Source organism: Felis catus, chromosome A2 (assembly GCF_018350175.1).
Source record: "Felis catus isolate Fca126 chromosome A2, F.catus_Fca126_mat1.0, whole genome shotgun sequence".
NCBI classification, from domain to species: Eukaryota; Metazoa; Chordata; class Mammalia; order Carnivora; family Felidae; genus Felis; species Felis catus.
In genome coordinates, this window is record NC_058369.1 from 161,647,856 (window position 1) to 161,669,262 (window position 21,407).

General features: G+C 45.7%; 1 protein-coding gene across 7 annotated transcripts in view; it reads left to right on the forward strand.

Moving 5' to 3' along the window:
* CUL1 (cullin 1) overlaps positions 1 to 21,407 on the forward strand; it is a 105,140-nt gene that overhangs the window by 72,952 nt on the left and 10,781 nt on the right. For all 7 annotated transcript variants that reach the window (XM_023250691.2, XM_045052947.1, XM_023250690.2 and 4 more), the window contains exons 8-13: positions 2,690 to 2,852; positions 3,721 to 3,851; positions 18,156 to 18,263; positions 18,348 to 18,454; positions 20,848 to 20,896; positions 21,266 to 21,397. In XM_023250691.2, coding sequence (XP_023106459.1) covers positions 2,690 to 2,852; positions 3,721 to 3,851; positions 18,156 to 18,263; positions 18,348 to 18,454; positions 20,848 to 20,896; positions 21,266 to 21,397 — 690 coding nt within the window. The remainder of the gene's footprint in view (positions 1 to 2,689; positions 2,853 to 3,720; positions 3,852 to 18,155; positions 18,264 to 18,347; positions 18,455 to 20,847; positions 20,897 to 21,265; positions 21,398 to 21,407) is intronic.

The following is a 21,407-nucleotide window of genomic DNA, read 5'->3' on the forward strand; positions in this document are numbered from 1 at the left end:
CTGTCTCATGTGATTGAGACTCATGTGAGCTACAAAAGATTTGTTGACTATTCTAGGTTACTGATGTCAGATGTTCAGTATTTCATTGATTTCCTTTTTTGGCAGGGAGTGGGCCTGCTTTTCCTTTTGTTTTTCCTGTGGAACCCATCCTAGTAGAATTAACAGGGACGGTCTTTAATTGCTTCGTTTTATTTAGTCATTTTGAACTTGGTCCTGGGGGCGCCTGGGTGGCTCAGTCAGTTAAGCATCTGACTCTTGATAGGAGCCCAAGTCATGATCTCACTGTCCTGGGATCGAGCCCTGAGTTGGGCTCAGAACAGAGTGCAGAGCCTGCTTGGGATTCCCTCCCTCCGTCTCTCTGTCTTTCTGTCTCTCTGTCTGTCTGTCTGTCTCTCTCTCTCTCTCTCTCTCTCTCTCTGCCTTTCCCCCACTTGTGCCCTTGTGCTTTCAAAATAAATAAATTTTTAAAAAAATTGAATTTGATCCTGGTGTTCTGGACAGTGATGGTCAAGAGCTTACTTGACCTAGAATCCACAAACGTGATGACACCACTGGATACTTTGGTTTCTTTATATTTAAAATAAGCTGTTACTGAGGCCCCTCTGTTCTTTAATGTTTTTTAGTCACTCAGGGGCCAGTTTACTCTCTCCTTCCTTCTCGGCCCCTGCGGGAGGGTCCTGTGGTGGAATGCTGCCCCTACCACAGTGCCTGAGTTGGAAAGCCACTGTGACCCCCCCCAGAGAATGAGTCAGCAGTGCCACCAAAGCTGTACCTTTCATCTGGGCAGGGGTAAAAGTTTGTTTTAGGAGAAAGCAGAGTTTGAAACAGAGGAGTTTCTGCTGCCCAAGGTGATTTTTGTTCTTCTAGGAAACAGGTATAACTTCAAACAGAAAAAGAAGTGCTTTTTGGTTTGCATGTCCTGTATTTTACTATATCGCTTGCATTCTTGAGGCTTAGTGAGTATCAGATCTGAAGCAGTACACGCTTAATGTAGAACTTCTCAGTTAAAGCACAAACGATCCCATATGGTTTAAAATAACTTCATAATCAGAGAATATATACACATTAATTGTAGGCTTTTTGGAAAATACAAGGAACATAAACCTGCAAGCTTGGAACACTAAGTATGTATATAAAACCAGATAGGAATAATTCTGTAGGTTTTTTGGTAACTTGTCTCCCCCCCCCCCCCCCCCCCCCCCGCCAACTAATTTGTTACATTAACATATTTTATTGTTACTTATTTTACTGGATAATAGTATTCCATTAGCCAAATATGCTATGCTTTCATTACTTCCTACCAGGAACTTGAGGTTTTTTATATGTCTTCTTTTATAAATTGTTCCTTTTCCGGGGCGCCTGGGTGGCTCAGTCGGTTAAGCGTCCGACTTCGGCTCAGGTCATGATCCCGCAGTTTGTGGGTTCGAGCCCTGCATTCGGCTCTGTGCTGACAGCTCAGAGCCTGGAGCCTGTTTCCGATTCTGTGTCTCCCTCTCTCTCTCTCTGACTCTCCCCCATTCATGCTCTGTCTCTCTCTGTCTCAAAAATAAATAAATGTTAAAAAATAAAAAAATAAAATAAATAAATAAATTGTTCCTTTTCCTTTCATGTTTTTTTTATTTGGATGAACTTAACTAATTTTTCAGGGATCATTCTGTGTCGAGGACCTTGACATTTTGATAAATACTCCAGATAATTTCCAGGTTTATTTTGTTCACATTTGACCATTTGGAATGTGTAATAAGGTTCTGACTTCTATTGTTTAAATAACCGTTTCATTGTTAGTAATTCTTGACAGCATAAATCCCGCCTGCATTTTTTGTTTCTTGGCTCTTGAGTGTTTATTCTTCCAGTTGAATTTTTATATATTTCTCCCAAATTATACCAAATCTAAAATCATTTTGGAAAGTAGGGCACTTTTACAATACTAAGTATAGTATTTCTCTTTCTCACCTGATTAATTTGAGATTATCATTGAAATTTCGTCGTTGCTTTGATAATTTAGTGATTCCTCGGTGATGCTTTATACCACACATATTTCTGTTGATACACTGTAAAATATACGGACTTCTATTTATTTTGCTGCTCTGTTAAATTACATCTTTGTTTTCCTCTCTTCCTTGAAGGGAATGGTAAGAAATCGAAATGCGTAAATAATCCAGTAGTTACAGAGGTATATACTCAATGGTTGGCAAGAGAAGGCCCTGATATTTTTCCTTAAAATTTGTTTAAAAGTCTGATTACTAAGAACTCTTTCCATGTGGTCATTTCAGGGAATGTATTCATGTGACTCTTGACTTCAGGTGGCTTTTAGTCAAAAATAGGGGTTTTGAACATGGTGTCCACGGATAAGAGAGGGTCCATAGGTGTCTCAGAGTGTACAGTAGGGATATTGCCCCCAGAAGGTGAAAAGCCACTTACCTGAAGGACGAAAGTTGACGTGAACACATCTGAACTAACAAAGATAATCTTGTGAAGTCATTTGAAAAGGAGCTAGAGGTGGAAATCTGTTGCAGAGAAAATGGAGCACATCAGTGACCACTTAAACATGGTTGGCATTCACCTAACGTCACAGGACCCCTTCCCTTTTCTCTTAATGTATTAGAGCTTGTGAATTTAATTTGCCATTATTCGTGTAGCAGTTCTTTAGAAGTGAATCCAGACGGTTCACTCGAATTAATTCCTGCAGGCAGAGGCCCGTCTGCTCGAGGAACAACGAAGAGTCCAGGTCTACCTTCACGAAAGCACACAAGATGAACTAGCAAGGAAGTGCGAGCAAGTGCTCATTGAAAAACACCTGGAGATTTTCCACACAGAATTCCAGAATTTGTTGGATGCTGACAAAAATGAAGGTGAGCCACTCAGACTCCCTCCAGACCTGGGGTTCACACGATCTGCAGTTTTGAGGTTGGTTGAAACTCTAGAGTCAGAGCTGACAGCATCACCAACAGCCGGTTTTGAAGAGATTAGTGCGCGGTGAGCCTGGTTGTGCACTGATTTCAGAGCTTTGTGGAGTGTTGTGGGGAGGACTTTGGGAGAAGAACATCTTTTCAGTCAGCGTTCTTTGGAGGGTTACTCGTCCCGTGTACTCTGGCATTGACTGACGCTACCCCTGACTTGTCCTTGACTGTTTTTCTTCTGAAAATTCTTCAAGATGAGAAGGCTAGTATTTTGTGAAAGCATTTCTCTTACCCTTCAGGTTTTACTGGGAGATGCAAGGAGCTCAAAGAAAGATTGATGTTTGGGTTCAGAAGTTTTCTCTTTGGCCTTCATAAATTAACCATATGCCATTCGAAGAATTCGGGGGCCCTTTTGTGACTCGTTTGTATAGTTGGGATAGATACTCAAATACTCTTTAAATTTATTCCTCTTTTAAAGTCAGTACATGAGTGCCTGTTATGTATCTAGCATAAATAATATCTCGGTCTTGAGAATTTGAGGAAGTATCTGATGCAGCTTCTGATAAAAAGACTTTTTCTATTGTTAGATGTTTCTCATAGTAAAGGGAAAAATAAACTTTCATGAGAGGACGGTTTTGTTGTTACTTTCAGCTAACTACATGTATACAATTCAGTTACAATTAAAACGATGTTGATGATTTCGATCAAAAAGCACCATTTTATCTCAAGGCATCTGTGATCACAGTATACGTACATACTTGGCGGAATGGATATGCAAAGTTTGTTTCAGTGCATAAGACGTGGCACCTTCTTCTTTCAGATTTGGGGCGCATGTATAATCTCGTATCTAGAATCCAGGATGGCCTAGGAGAATTGAAAAAACTTCTAGAGACACACATCCATAATCAGGGTCTCGCAGCCATTGAAAAGTGTGGAGAAGCTGCTCTAAATGTAAGTACCGTTCCTGAGAGTAGTCGGGCTTCACCGTTTCCGCACACGAGCTGCAGGTGTGTGTCGTATGCTTGCGTTGACCGGTCCAGGTGGTCAGGTTTTCCCCAGAACTCTCGTGAGGAACCTTGGTTTGGTGTTTTAATGTAGAAGGTTGATAGGCCTCTTTGCTTAGGAAGTTCCTCCACAAACTCTTCTCGGGCACTTTTTAGGCATTGAGGATGTCATTTCTTGATTTTTTTTCACCCCTTTCCTTTCTTCTCACGCTTCCATTCCTTGCACTAGAAGAGCAAAGATCTTCCATAGAAGGAACAGGCCCAAGCCTCCTAGACATGTGGCTCTGGCAGCCACAGACCACAGGCTGCACCTGTTGGTGACTTGATCCGAGGGCGACCCTCCAGCGGAAGGTAACAGGGCTGTTTGCCCTGGATAGGCCCTGTAATGTGTAGCATTTCTCATGATCCTCGCCACCACCACCCCAAGGAGGCTCATGGAATATTCCTGCTAGCTGAGCTATGATTCAGGTGATAATTTTACATAGGGAATACCTCGTATTTCTAGAAGATGGGTAAGTTGTCATAGGGTTTTGGCCCTGTCGTGAACTTCAATTTTGATAGTGTTTGGGAGAACTAATGAAGAAGAAAAGCTTCTAGAACATGGTTCTTATATCTATATCAGAAAACTCTGATTTTATCGTTTGATGTTATTTTTGACAGTACTGTCTTTATACATTTTTTAAAGTCTTCATTTCCCTGTTAACTTTGCAAGGTTCCTTTTAAAGTTTATTTATTTATTTTGAGAGAGAGCATGCATGCGTGTGTGAGCAAGGGAGGGGTGGAGAGAGACAATCGCAGGCAGCCTCCATACTGTCAGCGCAGAGGCAGATGCCGGGCTCGATCCCATGAACCGTGAGATCACGACCTAAGCCGAAACCAAGAGTCCGATGCTTAACCAACTGAGCCACCCAGGTGCCCCTGCAAGATCCCTTGTAGTTGTGGGGTTGCTGCCTCCCTTTTGGCACATCCATGAATTATTAAAGGGATAGATGTAAACCCCTTCCTTTAGCTTGATAAAATAATTAATTTTACACTTCCGAGACGGAAGGGAACTGGCTTGATGGTGGGTGTTGTGAAGGAGATCTCCAGGTGTCAGTAGAAGCCTTAGTGTGATGTCCCGGCGTCGGGACATATTGTCACCTGGCACGACTGAGTCACATCCCTGACGGTCCTCCTGGGTTCACATCCCAGCCCCACTTGTGGGACCTTGCTGCTGACATGGTTTTTTCCTGTCTGTCTGTTGGGTTTTTGGTTTTTGGTTTTTGTTTTTTTTAATGGAATGGTGATGATGGCTGCCTCAGGGTTTTTGCAAACACATGATCCTTGTGAGGTGCTTATTATATCTGGGAACATAAGTGCTAAGTGCTCCGCAGTGATGACAGTTTTATTTAAGTTCAAAAACTCATTTAAAAATCATCCTTCCATCTTGATGACCTTATTTCCAAACTAAATGTTCCCTTTTAAAGGGCCTGAGACACATACACGCACATACATGTGGCTCAGGAGCGGCCAGCTTGATGAAGGTCGCTTTTCAGCCACAGTGTCTGGTGTTTCCGCCGTGGTTAATTCAAAACTCAATTGAGCCGTATGAGCAGCGGAGCCAAGTAAATGACTTCCTTTCCTTGAAATGAGTTAAGTGGTGGGGAGTCTGTTATTTGGTCAGATGCAGGTTGGGAGAGCGGCTGTGTGAAGCAGAGTTGGCTTTTTTTTTTTTTTAATTTATTTTTTAATCTTTATTTATTTTTGAGAGAGAGAGACAGAGCATGAGCAGGGGAGGGGCAGAGAGAGAGGGAGACACAGAATCCCAAGCAGGCTCCAGGCCCTGAGCTGTCAGCACAGAACCCGATGCGGGGCTCGAACCCATGAACCGTGAGATCGTGACCTGAGCCAAAGTCGGAGGCTCAACCGACTGAGCCACCCAGGCGCCCCTAGAATTGGCTTTTTGACGTGAACCATTGTGAATCACGTCTGTGCTGTGAGAGGCCCACAGCGGTCCGTGGTGCAGATGAACGCAGTTAGATAATTTTCACGGGAATGATGGGGCGTTACTTCTGATATCCACCTTTTCCAAACCAAAGTAAGGTCCTAACTGGGGAAATAATCGCGCTATAATTCTAAGTACTGCTGTTCTTTTTGATACGATCCCCTGCCAGTTGACTTGGTCAGTGAATCTTAAATCTGGCATTTACTTTTTCGTGGCCAGTTAAAGCAAAAGTGTAGTTTCTAAGTAAAATTGTTTCTTTATGTGTGGAACCTTCATCTGTCAGCAATAAACAGCACAAATAAACCATCCTTACCAGCAGTTATATTTTACTGGAAATTAAACTGTTATAAAAAAGATGTTTTTAAGTTTATTTGTTTTAGGAGAAAGAGAGAGCATGCTTGCCCTCACACAGGCCTGGGAGGAGCAGAGACAGAGATAATCACAAGCGGTCTCTGCACTGACAGTGTGGGGCTCAAACCCAACAAACCCTGAGATCATGACCTGAGCCAGAATCAAGAGTCACACGCTTAACCGACTTGAGCCGCCCAGGCGCCCCAGAAATTAAACTTTTAAATAATCCTTTTATTACTTGAACATAAGCCAGTGATTCGCATGAACTTAAAAAACAAACAAGGTTTTCCTTTGTGGAGAATAATCTATATAGCTTGATAAATTTAGGACATCTGCTTTAACTTTCAGAAGTCAGACATTTCTTTTTTTTTTTAATTTTTTTTTTCTTTTTTTTTTTTTTTTTTTTTTAATTTTTTTTTCAACGTTTATTTATTTTTGGGACAGAGAGAGACAGAGCATGAACGGGCGAGGGGCAGAGAGAGAGGGAGACACAGAATCGGAAACAGGCTCCAGGCTCTGAGCCATCAGCCCAGAGCCCGACGTGGGGCTCGAACTCACGGACCGCGAGATCGTGACCTGGCTGAAGTCGGACGCTTAACCGACTGTGCCACCCAGGCGCCCCTTATTCTTTTATTTCTTAAGTTTCATTTGAACTCATGAGGTTGCAGTGCCATCTAAGTGGTGCCTGAGTTTCCTGCAGAAACTTCCCCTGCCTGCCACCCTTAGTCAGCAATGAGGGAAAGCCCGCAAAGCTTGAAGAAGCTCACACAACAGCATGTGTACCCAGCGCTTAGCCTGGCACATAGGAGGTGCTCAAGTACTCTTGTAAGAAAGAGTAAATATCGCTGCTCAAAACACAAATAATTTTAGGGGTGCCCAGGTGGCTGAGTCGGTTGAGCGTCCAACTCTTGGTTTGCTCTCGCTCTCGCTCTCTTCCTCCTCCGCCCCTCCCCCACCCGTGCTTTTTCTCTCTCTCTAAAGTTAAATTTAAAAAAAAATAACTTCAGGTAGGTATTTTTATCATGAATGTGGTAAATGTAAAAGATACTAGAACCCAAACCATGATGGTTTTCCCAAGCCCATTTGATGCTGGAGAAAACGCAGCAGAGGAAAGAGATTGTTTGCGTTAGTTTGAAGGGGGGGGGGGGGAAAGCTATTATACATAATTTTAAGTGGGATGTAATTACTTTTTTGCAGTTTTTAATGTTTGAAAATTGTTGCCTACTGGAGTTGAATCGTAGTGTGTGAAAATCATTTACAGTGAACGTATTAAATGTCATACAAGGCACTGCCTAAATGATTTTTTTTAATGTTTATTTTTGAGAGAGCACGAGCGGGGGAGGGGCAGAGAGAGAGGGAGACACAGAACCCGAAGGAGGCTCTAGGCTCTGGGCTGTCAGCACAGAGTCTGACGCAGGGCTTGAACTCAAACCGCGAGATCGTGCCCTGAGCCAAGTCAGATGCTTAAGCGACTGAGCCACTCAGGCTCCCCTTAGATGATTTTTTAAGGACTAAAAAGTCCCGTGCTTCCATTTTTACCAAACAAAACAGGTGAAGTTTTCACAGAGAAATGATTTACTTTGGACTTCTGGTGGATTTCTGTTTTAGCTGGTCTTGAAAAAGTATTGATTAGAAAATTAGATTTACTACAATTAGTTTGGCCTAGACTGTAATTATCACAGGTTCCAAATTTGTAGTGTGATTTAAAATAACATTTCATGTATTGGAACCTTCAAAACCTACCTACCTGTCACAAGGTGAATCTCCCTCTCCTTACCTAAGTAAGAACTGGCAGTCCTCGTGTCCTCGTGAAGCATCACCGAAAGAGAGCCCTTAACACACGCGCTATTTTTAGATGTGCCGCTGCTCGTACCTGCCCTGACACCCAGACCAGTGAGCACTTGGGAAGGCGGTGTGGATCAGGGCTCAGGGAGCCCTGGGAGCACAGGGAGCTTCAGACTGAATGGCACGGAGCAGATCAGTGCAGGCCCATCTTACCACCAGTGTGCAAAGTTCCACTGTATTGGGAAGAGCTCTCTAGCCTTTAGAGGTCCTCGTGATTGAGCACATTGATGCTTAACTGATACGCTAACTGATTTGTGTGTAACTGATGCAAGGTAAGCTAGCATATTGCATTGGGACACCCAGCAGGACTTCGGGAACCTTGGACACAAAAAATGTTCAAGGATGGGATTTAAAGCTGGTTTAGAGCTCAGCGAGGAACTGGATAAATCATTTTTAAATAGACGGGTTTGTTTTATAGGCGAGTTTCCCATGCATGGCTTCCGGACTGAAAACATGGGGGCGGCTTGGTAAGTTAGCCTATTGACGTGGCCCTCACACTCTTCTTGAAGTCAGGATTTGAAAGATCGTATGTGCTTATTACATAGATGGGCCACAGCACTACATTTGTGTTCGGACGTTGGCAGTGTAGTAACTAGAAAAATAATCTGTATTAACATCTAGAGGGAGGATGGCCTGTCCACTTAGGTCTTAAGGGGGAGCATCCTGAAAGCAGAGCCCACACATCGGCCCCGTGTTGGTTCTCGGGTTGTCTAGCTGCCAGAGCAGCTGGCTCGTGACGCTGGGCACCGGTGCAGCTTAAAGGGCCAGCAGACACCACAGATCAAATTGAAACCACCGTTTCCATCCCTTGAGCGAGCATTTATGGCATTCCTGTGACGGGATTGATGGCAGGGATCCCACGTCGAAATGCTTCACCTCTGCCATCTCATGCAGCCCCCATGACTCCGTCTGCCTAGGGCCTAGACTGCTCGTTCATTTTTACGCTCACATTTTCCTTCCTCCGTGTAGGGCGTGCCACTTTGCCCATGACAACATCCGTAACCTAAAATGGTGTGATTTTCCGCCGAGCCCGGACCTGGCCTCAGCGTCCTCTCACACCAGTAGGGCCGCCTGCCCACCAGCCCTGCCTCCACCCCGCCCTCTGTGATGAGTCCACAGGGCGTGGACACGGCCCGGTGCCGCCGTGTTCACCTGGGCCCCGTCCCCTCGTGCTCCACACGGTCGTCTGGCTCTCCTTTCCCGTTCGTCCCCCATGATGCTTCGCTTCAGTCCTCATAAGTCCTCTGCACCCTGACCGTGTTACTCCACGATCATCTTGTTTTTAACAAAGCAAAATAAAACCTCTCCTCTCTGATAATATATTAAATCTACAGTATTCTGTTAAGTCAGAACCCTCTTCATACTTACCCCATTCTCTTCCCCGCCAAATCACTGCCCTCTCCGCTGGTGACACGTCCTCCTTGCTTTCTGCTCACTCTGTTCTGCTTTCGAGCCCAGCACAAACCCTCTTTGCTTAAAACAATTCTCTGCTAGCTCTTCTAGCCCGAAGCACTGCCCCCCGTCCTTTACTTTTATGACATTTCTAAAAATCTCTTCCTGTGCCATTCTGTATTTGTATGTCACTTCTGTGTTTCCTGTCACTCCACCGTTGATTGTAACTCCCTGAGGATACAGCTGGCACCTCATTATAGTTGATACTCTAGTTTTAGTGCTGGTGTGTTGTGTGACAGATATTTCTTGATGATGGTGACGATGATAATGATGGAGGAAGAGCCATTTGCTACGGGGCCAAAATGTCCTTTCCGTTTTTGTTTTTTTGTTTTTTTTTTTAATTTTTTAATGTTTGTTTTTTAGAGAGAGCACATTCGAGAGAGAGCAAGCGAGCTCTAGTGGGGGAGGGGCAGAGAGAGAAGGGGACAGAGGATCTGAAGCGGGCTCTGTGCTGACAGCCCGATGTGGGGCTGGAACTCACGAACCGGGAGACCATGACCTGAGCTGAAGTCAGATGCCCAGCCAGCTGAGCCCCCCAGGCGCCCCAGCTCTCCCCTTTTATCCTGTGTTACTCTGCGTCTTCGTCATGTCCCCATCAGCACCTGGATCCTCACCATTTGTGATTGTGCCTTGCTCTACCTGCCTCGCTCTTCTCTCTGCTCAAACACATTCCGTTTTTTTTTCCTACGCGTTAAACACCTGTTTATCTTCCAAAACCCAGCTCAAATGACATGCCATCCACCAGCCTTTCCCAGTCATCCCTTTGAAATGGTAGCATGTTGGGCTGTTCATATTCACACTGCTTTATGTGTTAGATCTCTGTGTAAATGTCTTCTATAAGAATGGCTTTATCTGTCTTCATTTCGGCACAACTTAGCACGGTGCCTTGTACAGTATGGGCTCTCCGCATACAGTACTTACGCTTACTAGTACTCCTCGTCGTTCCCAGCAGGATTCAAGGCTGCTTACACAATACGGAAAAGACAAAGGGATGTAAGAGAGGGAAGCAAAATAAGGATAGGAAACACAAACGAAGCTAAGTGTTAAGACAGCGGAGTCTAGTATTTTTGCTAGAGATGGGTCACAGCCGTGCTTCCAGTTCTTTGCGGTCAGTCCGAGTGCTTACTGGTAAAGGCAATGGGTAATGTGAGGGACAGTCGGCTCCTAGATTCATGGTGACCATAAAGAATAAGCCTGTAACTCAGAAGAACAAGTTTGTTGCCATTCAGAACTAAGAATACTTCTCCCCGTGGCCCATCCTAAAGAAAACACCAGTCACGTGGGCAGTCATCAACATTACACTTAAAAGTAAATGTGACACCAGTTCATTGGACAGCTTTGCGATTTCCCTTGACAGTAGCTTATAACAAAATACCAAAACAGAGTTTAGGAAAGGAGTCTGTGCAGACGTGTAAGTACCTGCTAATGAATGCTTAACGATACAGTTGGTTCCATGTTGAATTTTCAATCAGCGCACGATCTCCCAGTTATCTGGGTGCTATTGTACATCCCTACAAAGAGGGCTCCGTACGTAAACATAAACCAGGTTAGAAGAGAATATTTCATTACTGTCTGTCTTCAGGGCAGCAACGGCAACAGATAAGCGCAAAGCTGTCTTTGAAACCATATCTTGATTTAGTAACCTCAGTCTAACTGGGATTGAAGTGTAATCCAGCAAGAGTAGGCTTGTAGGTACTTTGATGTCCAGCGGGGCCGTTGGTCTAACAGTGGGGGTGTCGGGCTGCAGAGATGGACTGGGGAGCACAGCCACGAAAGCGTACTTGCAGCCTGGAGAGAGAGTGTGTGCTTACAGTGGGGGGAGACGTTTTCAGGAGCTGCCCGGGGCTCTGGCTCCAAGAACGATCAGGGTTAAAAAAGGGAGCACTTGAAATGGACAAGTGTACAGGCAGAAATACAGTCAGGAAACTCTGACGGCATATTTTTCTGTGTAAGACTAAGGAGTGACGAATCTAGGACCTTATCAGAATTACTGTGTTTGGGTTGAGAAGCTGAGTTAGAAATAATTACGGGAACCCAACTGTTCGTATCAACTTGCACCAGAAGCAGCAGGGTAGCACAGCACAGGGTGCTTCTGGCAGATGTGGGTTTCATTCATACATCCAAGACTCCCTTTCTCTTCTGGACCCAAATGTTTAAATAACTTGGTTCTGACTCAGCCATTCTGTGGGTGCCGGTAATAGAAGAAAATTACCCACACGGTGATAAAATTGGCCAGGGAATCTTACATTTGGAGTCTGACCTGCTTCACCTGGTCAGAGGGGATGGGGTGCACACCCCTGAAATCTTACGTAGGAGGAGGGCAGGGTAAGAAGATTCTGGCCTTGCACGGCTACAGGCTGTCCCTCAAAGCTGAGCGATGGAGTATTGGGACTGACTTTACTATTCTTTCTTATGTTAATTAGGTTTGAAAGTCGTCCATAATAAAACATTTTTTAAAAAGCAAACGGAAAAAAATGTACCAGTTTTGATGTAGTAGATGTGGGAAAGGAGGAAGAGCGGGGGAGGGGATCAAGGAGGTGTCTTAGGACAGAACAAAGCAGTTTTATGTAGTAATTCACACTGACAAATTTAATTACAAAAAACTGATAATATGCTGATAATGGAAATCGGTTCAGAAAGCCTAGAGTTGAATTTGTGGGTCTGTTTTCTGTCTTGACCTGAGATGAAAAGAATTACCATTTTCTTTAAAAGGAAAAATACACGAGTGTTCATTTTTGGTTTGGGATAACCAGGCTCTGAGAAGACTCACTCTTGGATTTTTATATCCAGGCTGTACCTTTCCTTCTTTGAGCTGTGGGCAAGTCTGTCATCTTTTCACAGGCAGACCAGTTACGGAAGCCTCTCGCGACCCAAATCTGAGTTTACATCCCATATCAAACTACATTTTGGTTTAATCTTTGCTGTGTATTTTTAAGTCCTGATGGCCCTTGCTTGGCCTTCAGACCAGTTCAAGACCACCCATGAACTTCTCTTACCAACTGCCCCTTGTGGAGATGAGCAAGACCACCCGGTCCCCCACTTAACCTCCTGGGTGTACCGCATCTGTTTCTGAACGAATGTAATTACACTCTGCAACGGCATTCTTTCTCTGAGAGGAGTGATTGCTTTTCCTGGCAAGTCCCACTTAGCTCCGCTTTCAGAATTTTCTATCACTATCGCTCTGTGCCTGAATGTAGTCAACTTAGGGCTTCAGTGCCGACCAGGGATTACCGATGGGGTGCGGACAGGGCCTCCAGCCTTGGCTCAGATCAAGGGGAGTAACCAGGGAGGAACAGAGGCCAGGGTCAGTGATGAAAGCCCACCCAGTTACATAACTGGAATCAGAGCCATGATTACAAGATAAATATATGTGATTGAAGCAAAAAGTAGCAGGTGGACAGAAGTTACAGTGATGAGAACATGGAGCACTAGTTAAAATTGGTAGGTCTTTTGGTCTTGGTATTTTCAACTCTAAACTACACTCAGAACAACTGGTGATTTCTGCTTATCAGAAGAGATTAGATGATGGAAGAGAAAAAAAACAATAAAAAAGTACGAGACTGTCACATCGCTAGGTGGTGTGTGAGGCGCCTCTGTTGTCTCCAGTGTTTTGGGTTTTGCCTATTATTTAATACAAAAATTAGTCTTACTCCCTGAGCGCACAGAGACCCGTAGAGGAGGGAAAACCTCAGATACAGGGGGAAGGGGGAACGCCAGTCTAGGGTTAAAACTGCCCACAGGTAATGGTCACGGTGGTAATCTGTGTGCCCACGGACTCTTACCTGCTTTTCTCTGTAGTGGCTGGTTTGTGATTGTTCCTTTCCTGAAACTTTGGCTTCTCTGTGTTGGGTGTGGAGATGATGTTCTCCAAGGACCAACTGCTAAAGCTCGGGGTGGGGGTAGGGGGGTAGAATTACTCTGCATGGTGCGTTTTCATTAACCAAGACTTGGTTTCTTCTCCTTCTTCAAGAATAATCGTCTCCAGGTGAGGTTGTGACACAGTGTCTGGCAGGGCCCCACACATCCTGTGCGTGCTGGGTGGTGACGGCCATCCTCAGAAGGCTCTCGTAAAGCTGCCTTAGTCCGGGCTGGACGGGAGATGTGGGGGTCAGGTGTCCCTCAGAGGTAGCTCTAGGTGAGAGCACGTCTCTGGGGATGGGTCACATCCGATGCTGGCCTGGAGAGCACCACCTTACGTACCTGAAGCGGTGAGGGTGAGCCTCTCGAGCCTGTCACCCCCCAGCGTACCTCTTTGGGCGGCGTTAGAATGTTAGGGTCACAGGTGATCCTGAGAACTACCATATACCAGCTCTCCGTGAGACGATGCCCTCAGACCTCAGCTGCTGTGTGTGCGGTGCTGCTTTAAGGAAGATGGGAGACGGGAAAGTGGAAGTGAGGCTCCATATGTTTCTTTTGGTGAAATTGGTCTGTAGGATTATTTTTTTAGTGGTCGTGTATGGGATAAAAGGTAGTATTTCAGTCACGATCATCCTGGTTTCTGATCCAGCCGTTTAAGAAGAGTTGGTGAGTGCCACTACCCTGTATGCTTCTAAGCAAGGTGGACACGGTCCCGGCAGGCTTCTTCGAGCTTACGCCCGGCAGGAGAGGCCGCCAGTAGCAGGGACTCGCAAGTGTGGTTGGCCTTCCGGGGGGGGGGGGGGAGGGGGGGGTTCGGGTGTCTCGTGTAACAGGTGGCCTGCCCTGTCCTGCCAGTTCCGAGAGCTTCCCCGAGGAAGTTTTTGAGGCCAGTGGAGGAGCTGAAGCTAACTAATAAGCAGGGGGTCCTAGACAGAGCGAAGCCCCTCAGTGAGCATAAACATGGCCCATTTCTGAGAACCCAGAAGTCTGGTACGACTTGAGAAGAAGGGAAGGTGGCACAGGGAAAGTAAAAGGGCAGGCACCGGCTGGCCAGGCCAGGAGACCTTGAAAGCCACGTTAATGACACTGCCTTAGTCCTAGGGGCAAGAGGAAAGCAGGTCATGGTTGTAACAAATGCGAAATCGATACAATCAGATTTTTATTTTCTAAACGATCTGTATCGTATAAAAGAGAGCTTAAAAGGAAGAAGAGTGTGAGTGTATGGCTAGGCCTGTCTGGGTGGTCAAACGGAAGATGGCATGGGTTGGTGAGGCTGGGGGTGGGGAGAAGAAGGCCTTAGGAACTTAGACTCTGTGAGGTACCGGTGTTTGTGCCCGATCATTGTTGATGCCGGATGATGGGTTCATGGAGTGTATTTTACTATTCTTTGTGATTTTGCGGAGATTTGAATTTGTCTACAATAAAACATTGAAAGAAAGGAAATGGAAAGAGATCCGGAAGAGAGGCAGGTTCAGGGCGGAGACCGGGTCAGCTCTGACGTGTAGAGTTTGGGAACCCCATGAAACAGCCAAGGGCAAGTAGTGTGAGCTGAGTGGGGAAGTCTGGTCTGGGCTAGAAATAAATGTGACCATCACTGGCATAATAAAGACAAGTGAGATCATGTAGGAGTTGGGTGACATCCCTCAGGGACGAGCCCTGAGAGGTGTCGTGTTTCTTACGCGGAAAGCCCTCACGTACTGTCCAGTAAACAGGTGGTCATAAATCAAAGCAGTTACTACTCCGTTAATTTCTTTAAACACCAAAAGTTGGCAGGTTTCATGAAAAACGTGCATTTGTTCTAGCTGCTCTGTCCTCTCTCCTCGCCTCTGTTGCGATGCGGTGGCCTCGGAAGCACCTCCTGTTCGCTCTGTATGACCCTGTGCGTTTCTGTCTTTGTCCATTCTTGCCAAGTTCCCAAGCGGCTTCTCTCAGGCCTTCAGATTCTCAAGGCTGATGCTTCGTACTTTACCCTCTGTGGGTTCCTGTCAGACCCTCACTTCTCACCAGCGAGACTGCTGGCTGGGTCTCCTCCTGTAGTAGGAAGAAGCTTGGAATCGGAGTCCGAAGCCTTCTGTGTCCTAGGGGAGGATAGGTCTCGTTGGTCTTTCCATGGGGGAATTCCTTGCTGGCAGTCAGTGGGACATTGATGTTTTTCCAAATTCTGAATCTGAGAAAAATCGTTAAAAGAACTCAGGAAAAGAGAGAACAGCATCATTCTCCTCCAGGCGTGATGGTCCACACAGATACGTTCCTGGTTCGGAAGAGCCCACTAATGGCAGGGGTAGGGGGTGCTTACGGAGTCGGAGGTTAAGGCGGACGTCTCTGGGAACCATGGTGAATGCACATGCTGGAGAAGCAACGGTCTGAAGGATCTTCTTTGTGGGTGATGCCGGGTTACAAATGGGTGTGCGCTCCCCACTTACAAATAAAATACGTGTTAGTATGTTTATATAACATACTTCACGTAAATCCTTTTGAGTGGTGTTCCAAGAAACAGCACACGTTGGAGGCACAGTAAGTGCTTACGTTGGCAGTTTTGACATGTGATTCTCTGTAATGCTGTTGACCTTAACCTTGAATGTTACCTCATTCAAATACTACCCAACGACACTTACTGGCATTCTCCAGTGCTTGAATACTCACTGTAGGCTCAGGTTCTTTGTAAATACTTTTAACAGAAGAAATGCAAACGAAAAACACGTGCATGTTGTGAGGTCGTTTGACATGAAATCAGAAAGCAATCTCAAACCCAAATGAGCAAAACGCAATATCCATTTCAGTGGCAAACCCAAGATTAAGTCAGGCAGACAGTATTTTTGTTGTTAAAAGAAGAAATGAGTTTATACGAAATAAGATGTATGCTAATTGGAAGATGCCTTCGGAGGCAGTTGTGGATTAAACCCTGAGGGCAAAATGGGAGACATTTTTCCACATCTGGAATAGTTACCATGAAACAAGATTATCTGATGGGGCAGTCAATGCTGTGTTGTAACATTTTAAGGTAGATAATTTTTAGATCTTACATATATTTTAGATTTAGATTTAGATTTTACATATATTTTAGGTAATTTTCATTTGGCAGTTATTTTGTGTTCCCTTTTAACATTTTCTCTTACTAAATGTCTTATCAGGTAGAGGCCACTTTACATGTTGTTGACGTTATAGTCTCGTCACAGTGTATTCATAGTAAGAATAAACTTTGCATTTTTATTATATATTATTTTTTAACAGAGGACCTGTGAAACTCTTAGTCCAGCCCTATCACAGGAAAACGATTTGATCTCAGGGCTTTCTCATTATTTTTTTAAAAAACATTATAAGATGGGGGCGCCTGGGTAGCTCATTCGGTTGAGCATCTGACTTCGGCCTAGGTCATGATCTTGCAGTTCGTGGGTCTCAGCCCCGCGTCGGGCTCGCTGCTGTCAGCCTATCAGTACAGAGCCCACTTTGGATCCTCTGTCCCCTTCTCTCTGCCCCACTGCCACGTGCGCTGTGCCCCAAATAAATAAATATACATATTTTTAAAGTATTACAAGATACAGAATAATTAAATTTGGAGAATTCTGGTTTCTCATCCCTGAATCCTGAGAAATCCTATCTGTCAGAAATTTGCAGTCACCTGCCACCATTTAAGCACCCCACCCTCGGGCCTCCTGTTTGTGAAGGGCCAGCGTCCGGTGCCCTCCTGGCACAAGCCGTCTGTCCATGGTGCTGCCTGTCCGCACCACCCCTCCTCCGACTGGTCCCGGTCCTCCAGGCCTTGTCCCTTCTCAGGGCCGTGGAGATGCCGGCTCGGGAGTCAGGCTGCCTGGGGTCCGGCCTGACTGCCATCCCTGAAGCCCTTGGCCAGATGCCTGACTGACTTAGTTTTTTCACCTGTCGAGTGGGAATGCAGGCAACACTGACCTCATAGTGCGGTTGTGACTGTCCCCTTGTGGGACTTGGCACCACGACTTGCAGTGAGTCCCCAGCATCAGCCGTTCTGTGGTTATCACTGAGGCTGGTCTCCATTGTGTCCCTGTCCCCACCCTCCCCTCCGTCTTCCCCACCCTCCTCCTGTCTTCCTTGTGTGTCATTCCCAGGGCCTTTCCTGTGGCTCATCTTTCCATTGCATTCCTGTTACTTGTTTCTTTGTCCAGAGCTCCCACGTGCCCACCCTGCCAAGTCCAACCCCCCCCCCCCCCCCGGCCCCGCAACGTGCCCTGCCTATCTCCTGGGCCCTGGCCTGTCCCATCCAGTCCTGCGATGTGGTGGCGTGTGTGAGTCAGACCTTCGTCTCCGCCTCGTCTGACTCTCACACCCTTGCCCGCAATTCCTCCGACCTTAACCCTATGCTGTTCTCACATCTGCCCAGCCAAGTGCAGGATAACCGGCTGATTACTGAGCTTACTGGCTGATCGGTTCGCCCAGCAAAGTCCAGAATTTGAATTTTTAACAGCAGCAAAAATGGGCTAAGCAGACTATCACTTTGAGAAATTTTGTTTTCTGTGATCCTTTCGAATTTTCAAATAATTTGAGAAATCACTTTTATACAAAGCTTGAAATCAGTATTTAATTTCAAGTAGGGGAATGTATTTTATTTTGTATCTGTAAACAAAATGCCTTATGTGTTTTGATGATGGAACCAGAACTATTACTTAGTCTTATTTGTTGGCATCTTTGAAGCAATTTCTAAACCTCACGGAATATTTTATAGTAGCCCATTAATATACCATTTAATCCCCAGTAACCAGCTTTTGTTTCTGTTTTCCCCCACTGGAGGACCCCAAGATGTATGTACAGACAGTGTTGGATGTTCACAAAAAATACAATGCCCTGGTGATGTCGGCGTTCAACAACGATGCTGGTTTCGTGGCTGCACTTGACAAGGTGGGTGTGTCAGAAGGAGTCTCTCCTGCGATGCAGGTGGCGGGGGGGTGCGTGGCCTCTGACCGTGTTTTGTGTGCTCCACAGGCCTGTGGTCGCTTCATCAACAACAACGCAGTTACCAAAATGGCCCAGTCGTCCAGTAAATCCCCCGAGTTGCTGGCTCGATACTGCGACTCCTTGTTGAAGAAAAGGTATTAAGTGACATTGTGTTTTATTCTTAGTAAATCTATTTAAACTCTCAGCTTATATATGAGGAATTAAACTTTATATTACGTTTTACTTCTGTTGTAATTTTTGTACCTTTGAGAAAATACTTCAAAGCTAATACATCTTCCTTGTCTCTTTGAAAGATACTTCAAGTCCTATACTCTAGGCCCAGTTCATTTTTTTTTAATGTCACTGTTGGGTTGGCTTTGAGAACTGCAAGCAGTGTGGCGCCTTTAGCTGAATCCAGTTCCGTGGGCTGGCCGAGCGGTGGAAGGGCGGAAAGGACGCGGGAAGTCAGCGTCTCTCTTGTGCTCCCCGGTTCTCTGGGCCCAGCTCACTTGTGTTTCCGGGCGAGGCTGCTTTGGGAGCTCCCACTGGCCGTTCCTGACACGAGACTCAGCGCTACTGTGGCACTTGTGTTGTCGTGTGCGCTTCTAACATTGATCTTCGCTTAATGAGTTTGTTTTATTGCCATTCTCTGTTTTCTCTCTGTTTTTTAAGTTTATGTATGTACGTAATCTCTACACCTCACATGGGGCTCCAACTCATGACCCTGAGCTCAAGGGTGGTGGGCTCTTCGACTGAGCCAGCCAGGGGCCCCTCGTGCTCTTTGTATTTCAGCCGCCAGGTTTCTCACCTGCTCTTCTTCCTGCTCAGGGTGTGTGTGTGTGTGTGTGTGTGCGCGCGCGCGCGCGCGTGTGCAGGTGTAGTGAGAGCTAGAAGCACGACCGGCGTGGGTCTCTCTGTGCCTTGTGCTTCCAGCATTCCGGGTTTTGCACACCTGTTTGGGTGTTTTTAGCTTCTCGTTTCTCGTTCACTTGGACGGCTCCTCTCGGTTCAGAAGCGCTCAAGGCTTGTCTCACTTTTCCAGAGATCTCTCGGCAAATGCTGCTGCAGGCGTTGTCCGCGCTTCCACACGGTCCTGGTTTTGATGTTAACGTACTAGCTCTCACGAGCTTGCGTAGCCCCCTTGCGAAAAGACGGAGAACGCCTGGCCGTACCAAGAAAAACACTGCGAACAAGTCTCTCCTAGAGTAGAGTCGGGGAAATCTTAAGTCAAATGTTAGCAAGCTAAATTTATCAGGGAACTAAGAATAATTCTCCAGAACACAGTAGCTTTCTAGCGATGGCTCAGTGGTGGCAAATCTAACATAACTTACTGTGTTAACGACTGTGTGGTCTTCCTGACAGACATGGGAAAACCTTTGATGAGGTCACTAGCTAGCTCTTGAACTTTGCCAGAAAGCCATTTCCCCAAGGCCAGTGAGAATGGAGTATTCGGGGGGTTTCCTCTGTTTCTTGCAGTGCTGGTCAGTGTAGTATTTAGCAGTTGTAGTCAGATCCGTGCAGGTATTCTTTCCAGGAATAAACATGGACTTCACATTGGAATGCCTCTTCTGACCTGCTGTTAACTTTTTTTTTTCTTTAGGCTATTACATAAAAATCTTCAGTGTTTTTTAATTACATGTTTTAGTAGGCCCTCATTTCGTTTGGTGGCACTTGTCCCTTTTATGCATTGCCTTTTCCTAAGGGGCCCTCATCAAGTCTCTTGCTATGTTGTTGTAATTGAGGCTGGGGCAGCAGACAGACGACAGGCCACTGGGAGCACCACGTCCGTGAGCACACGCTCCTCCCGAGTGAAGGGGGCTCAGAACAGAGGCTCTCCCGCAGGGGCCAGTGGCCCCGGCCTGGCCCTGTGAAGAGGGGGGCTGGGTTTTCTGAGCCACGTGTTCTTAGGTAGAGGCACCTCTCCAGAGCTTGGTTGGTGGCTGGATCATTTGATGTAAATTTATGGGGAATCTGTCTATGAGGGACTCGTAGACCCTGAAAAATTGCATTTACCCTGAAGTAACCTTTCAGTTAATACTTGTTCATAGAATAGAATGAATCAATCGGTTGTTAAAGACAACTCTCTGTTGTGTAGACATAACCCCAGAGGAAGGTGGTGCTTTAGTGCTTGAGATCTTTCATTATCTTTAATGTTTAGGCCACTCAAAAACTAAATGCCTTTTTCATTTTTTTCAAAGTTAGAGCATATTGTAGAAGGCCGTCGGCTTTTATTTATTTGTATTTAAATAGATTATCTGAAAGGAAGACTTGAATGTCTGGGGGAGCTTTTTATAAGTGTCTTCCGTTGCTTTTCATCTTGGATGTCGATTATTTTGTAAGCGGGTTCTTCCGCGATAGTTTCAGCGTAAGATCGCCACACAGCCGTAGGTAAGACAACTTTGCCTCTGTCTTCACGCGTTCATCTGGACAGAACTGAGTGTTCGAGTGTTCGCAGCCACATTCTGTTGTGTTAGCCGAGTGGTGCTTGCTCATTAACAACTGTTGGCTGATCTGTTTGAAAACAGTATGCCTTCTTTTTACATTTCAGTTCCAAGAACCCAGAAGAAGCAGAGCTAGAAGACACGCTCAACCAAGTGGTAAGGCGCTTGCTAACGCACCGTTCCCGGTAGCCATTTCTCTGCAGCTTTTAAGGTTATTGGTACAGGGTGTCTGGAATATGAAAAGTCATTGGGTCATTTATTTTGCTTTGAATCTGTGGTTTTACTCCCTAAACTGAGTCATGAATTTTAGCATTTGTACTTTCCTCATTAGTGCCGAGTCTAGACCAAGTTAATGTGGTTTCAGCGGTTGACAAAAATATTTCAGACTACGGGTGGTATTTGTAGCCGTCGTAAACGTTGGCACACAGGCCGGACAAAACAAAGCACGCGTGTCAGCTGCCGGCGTGTGTTCGGTGACTGTGGCTTTTCAGTGCACTAAGTGTGCTCTCTCGGTGACTTCACTAGATGGTGGTCTTCAAGTATATAGAGGATAAAGACGTGTTCCAGAAATTCTATGCAAAGATGCTGGCCAAAAGACTCGTACATCAGAACAGTGCCAGTGATGATGCCGAAGCAAGCATGATCTCTAAACTAAAGGTAAATTTCA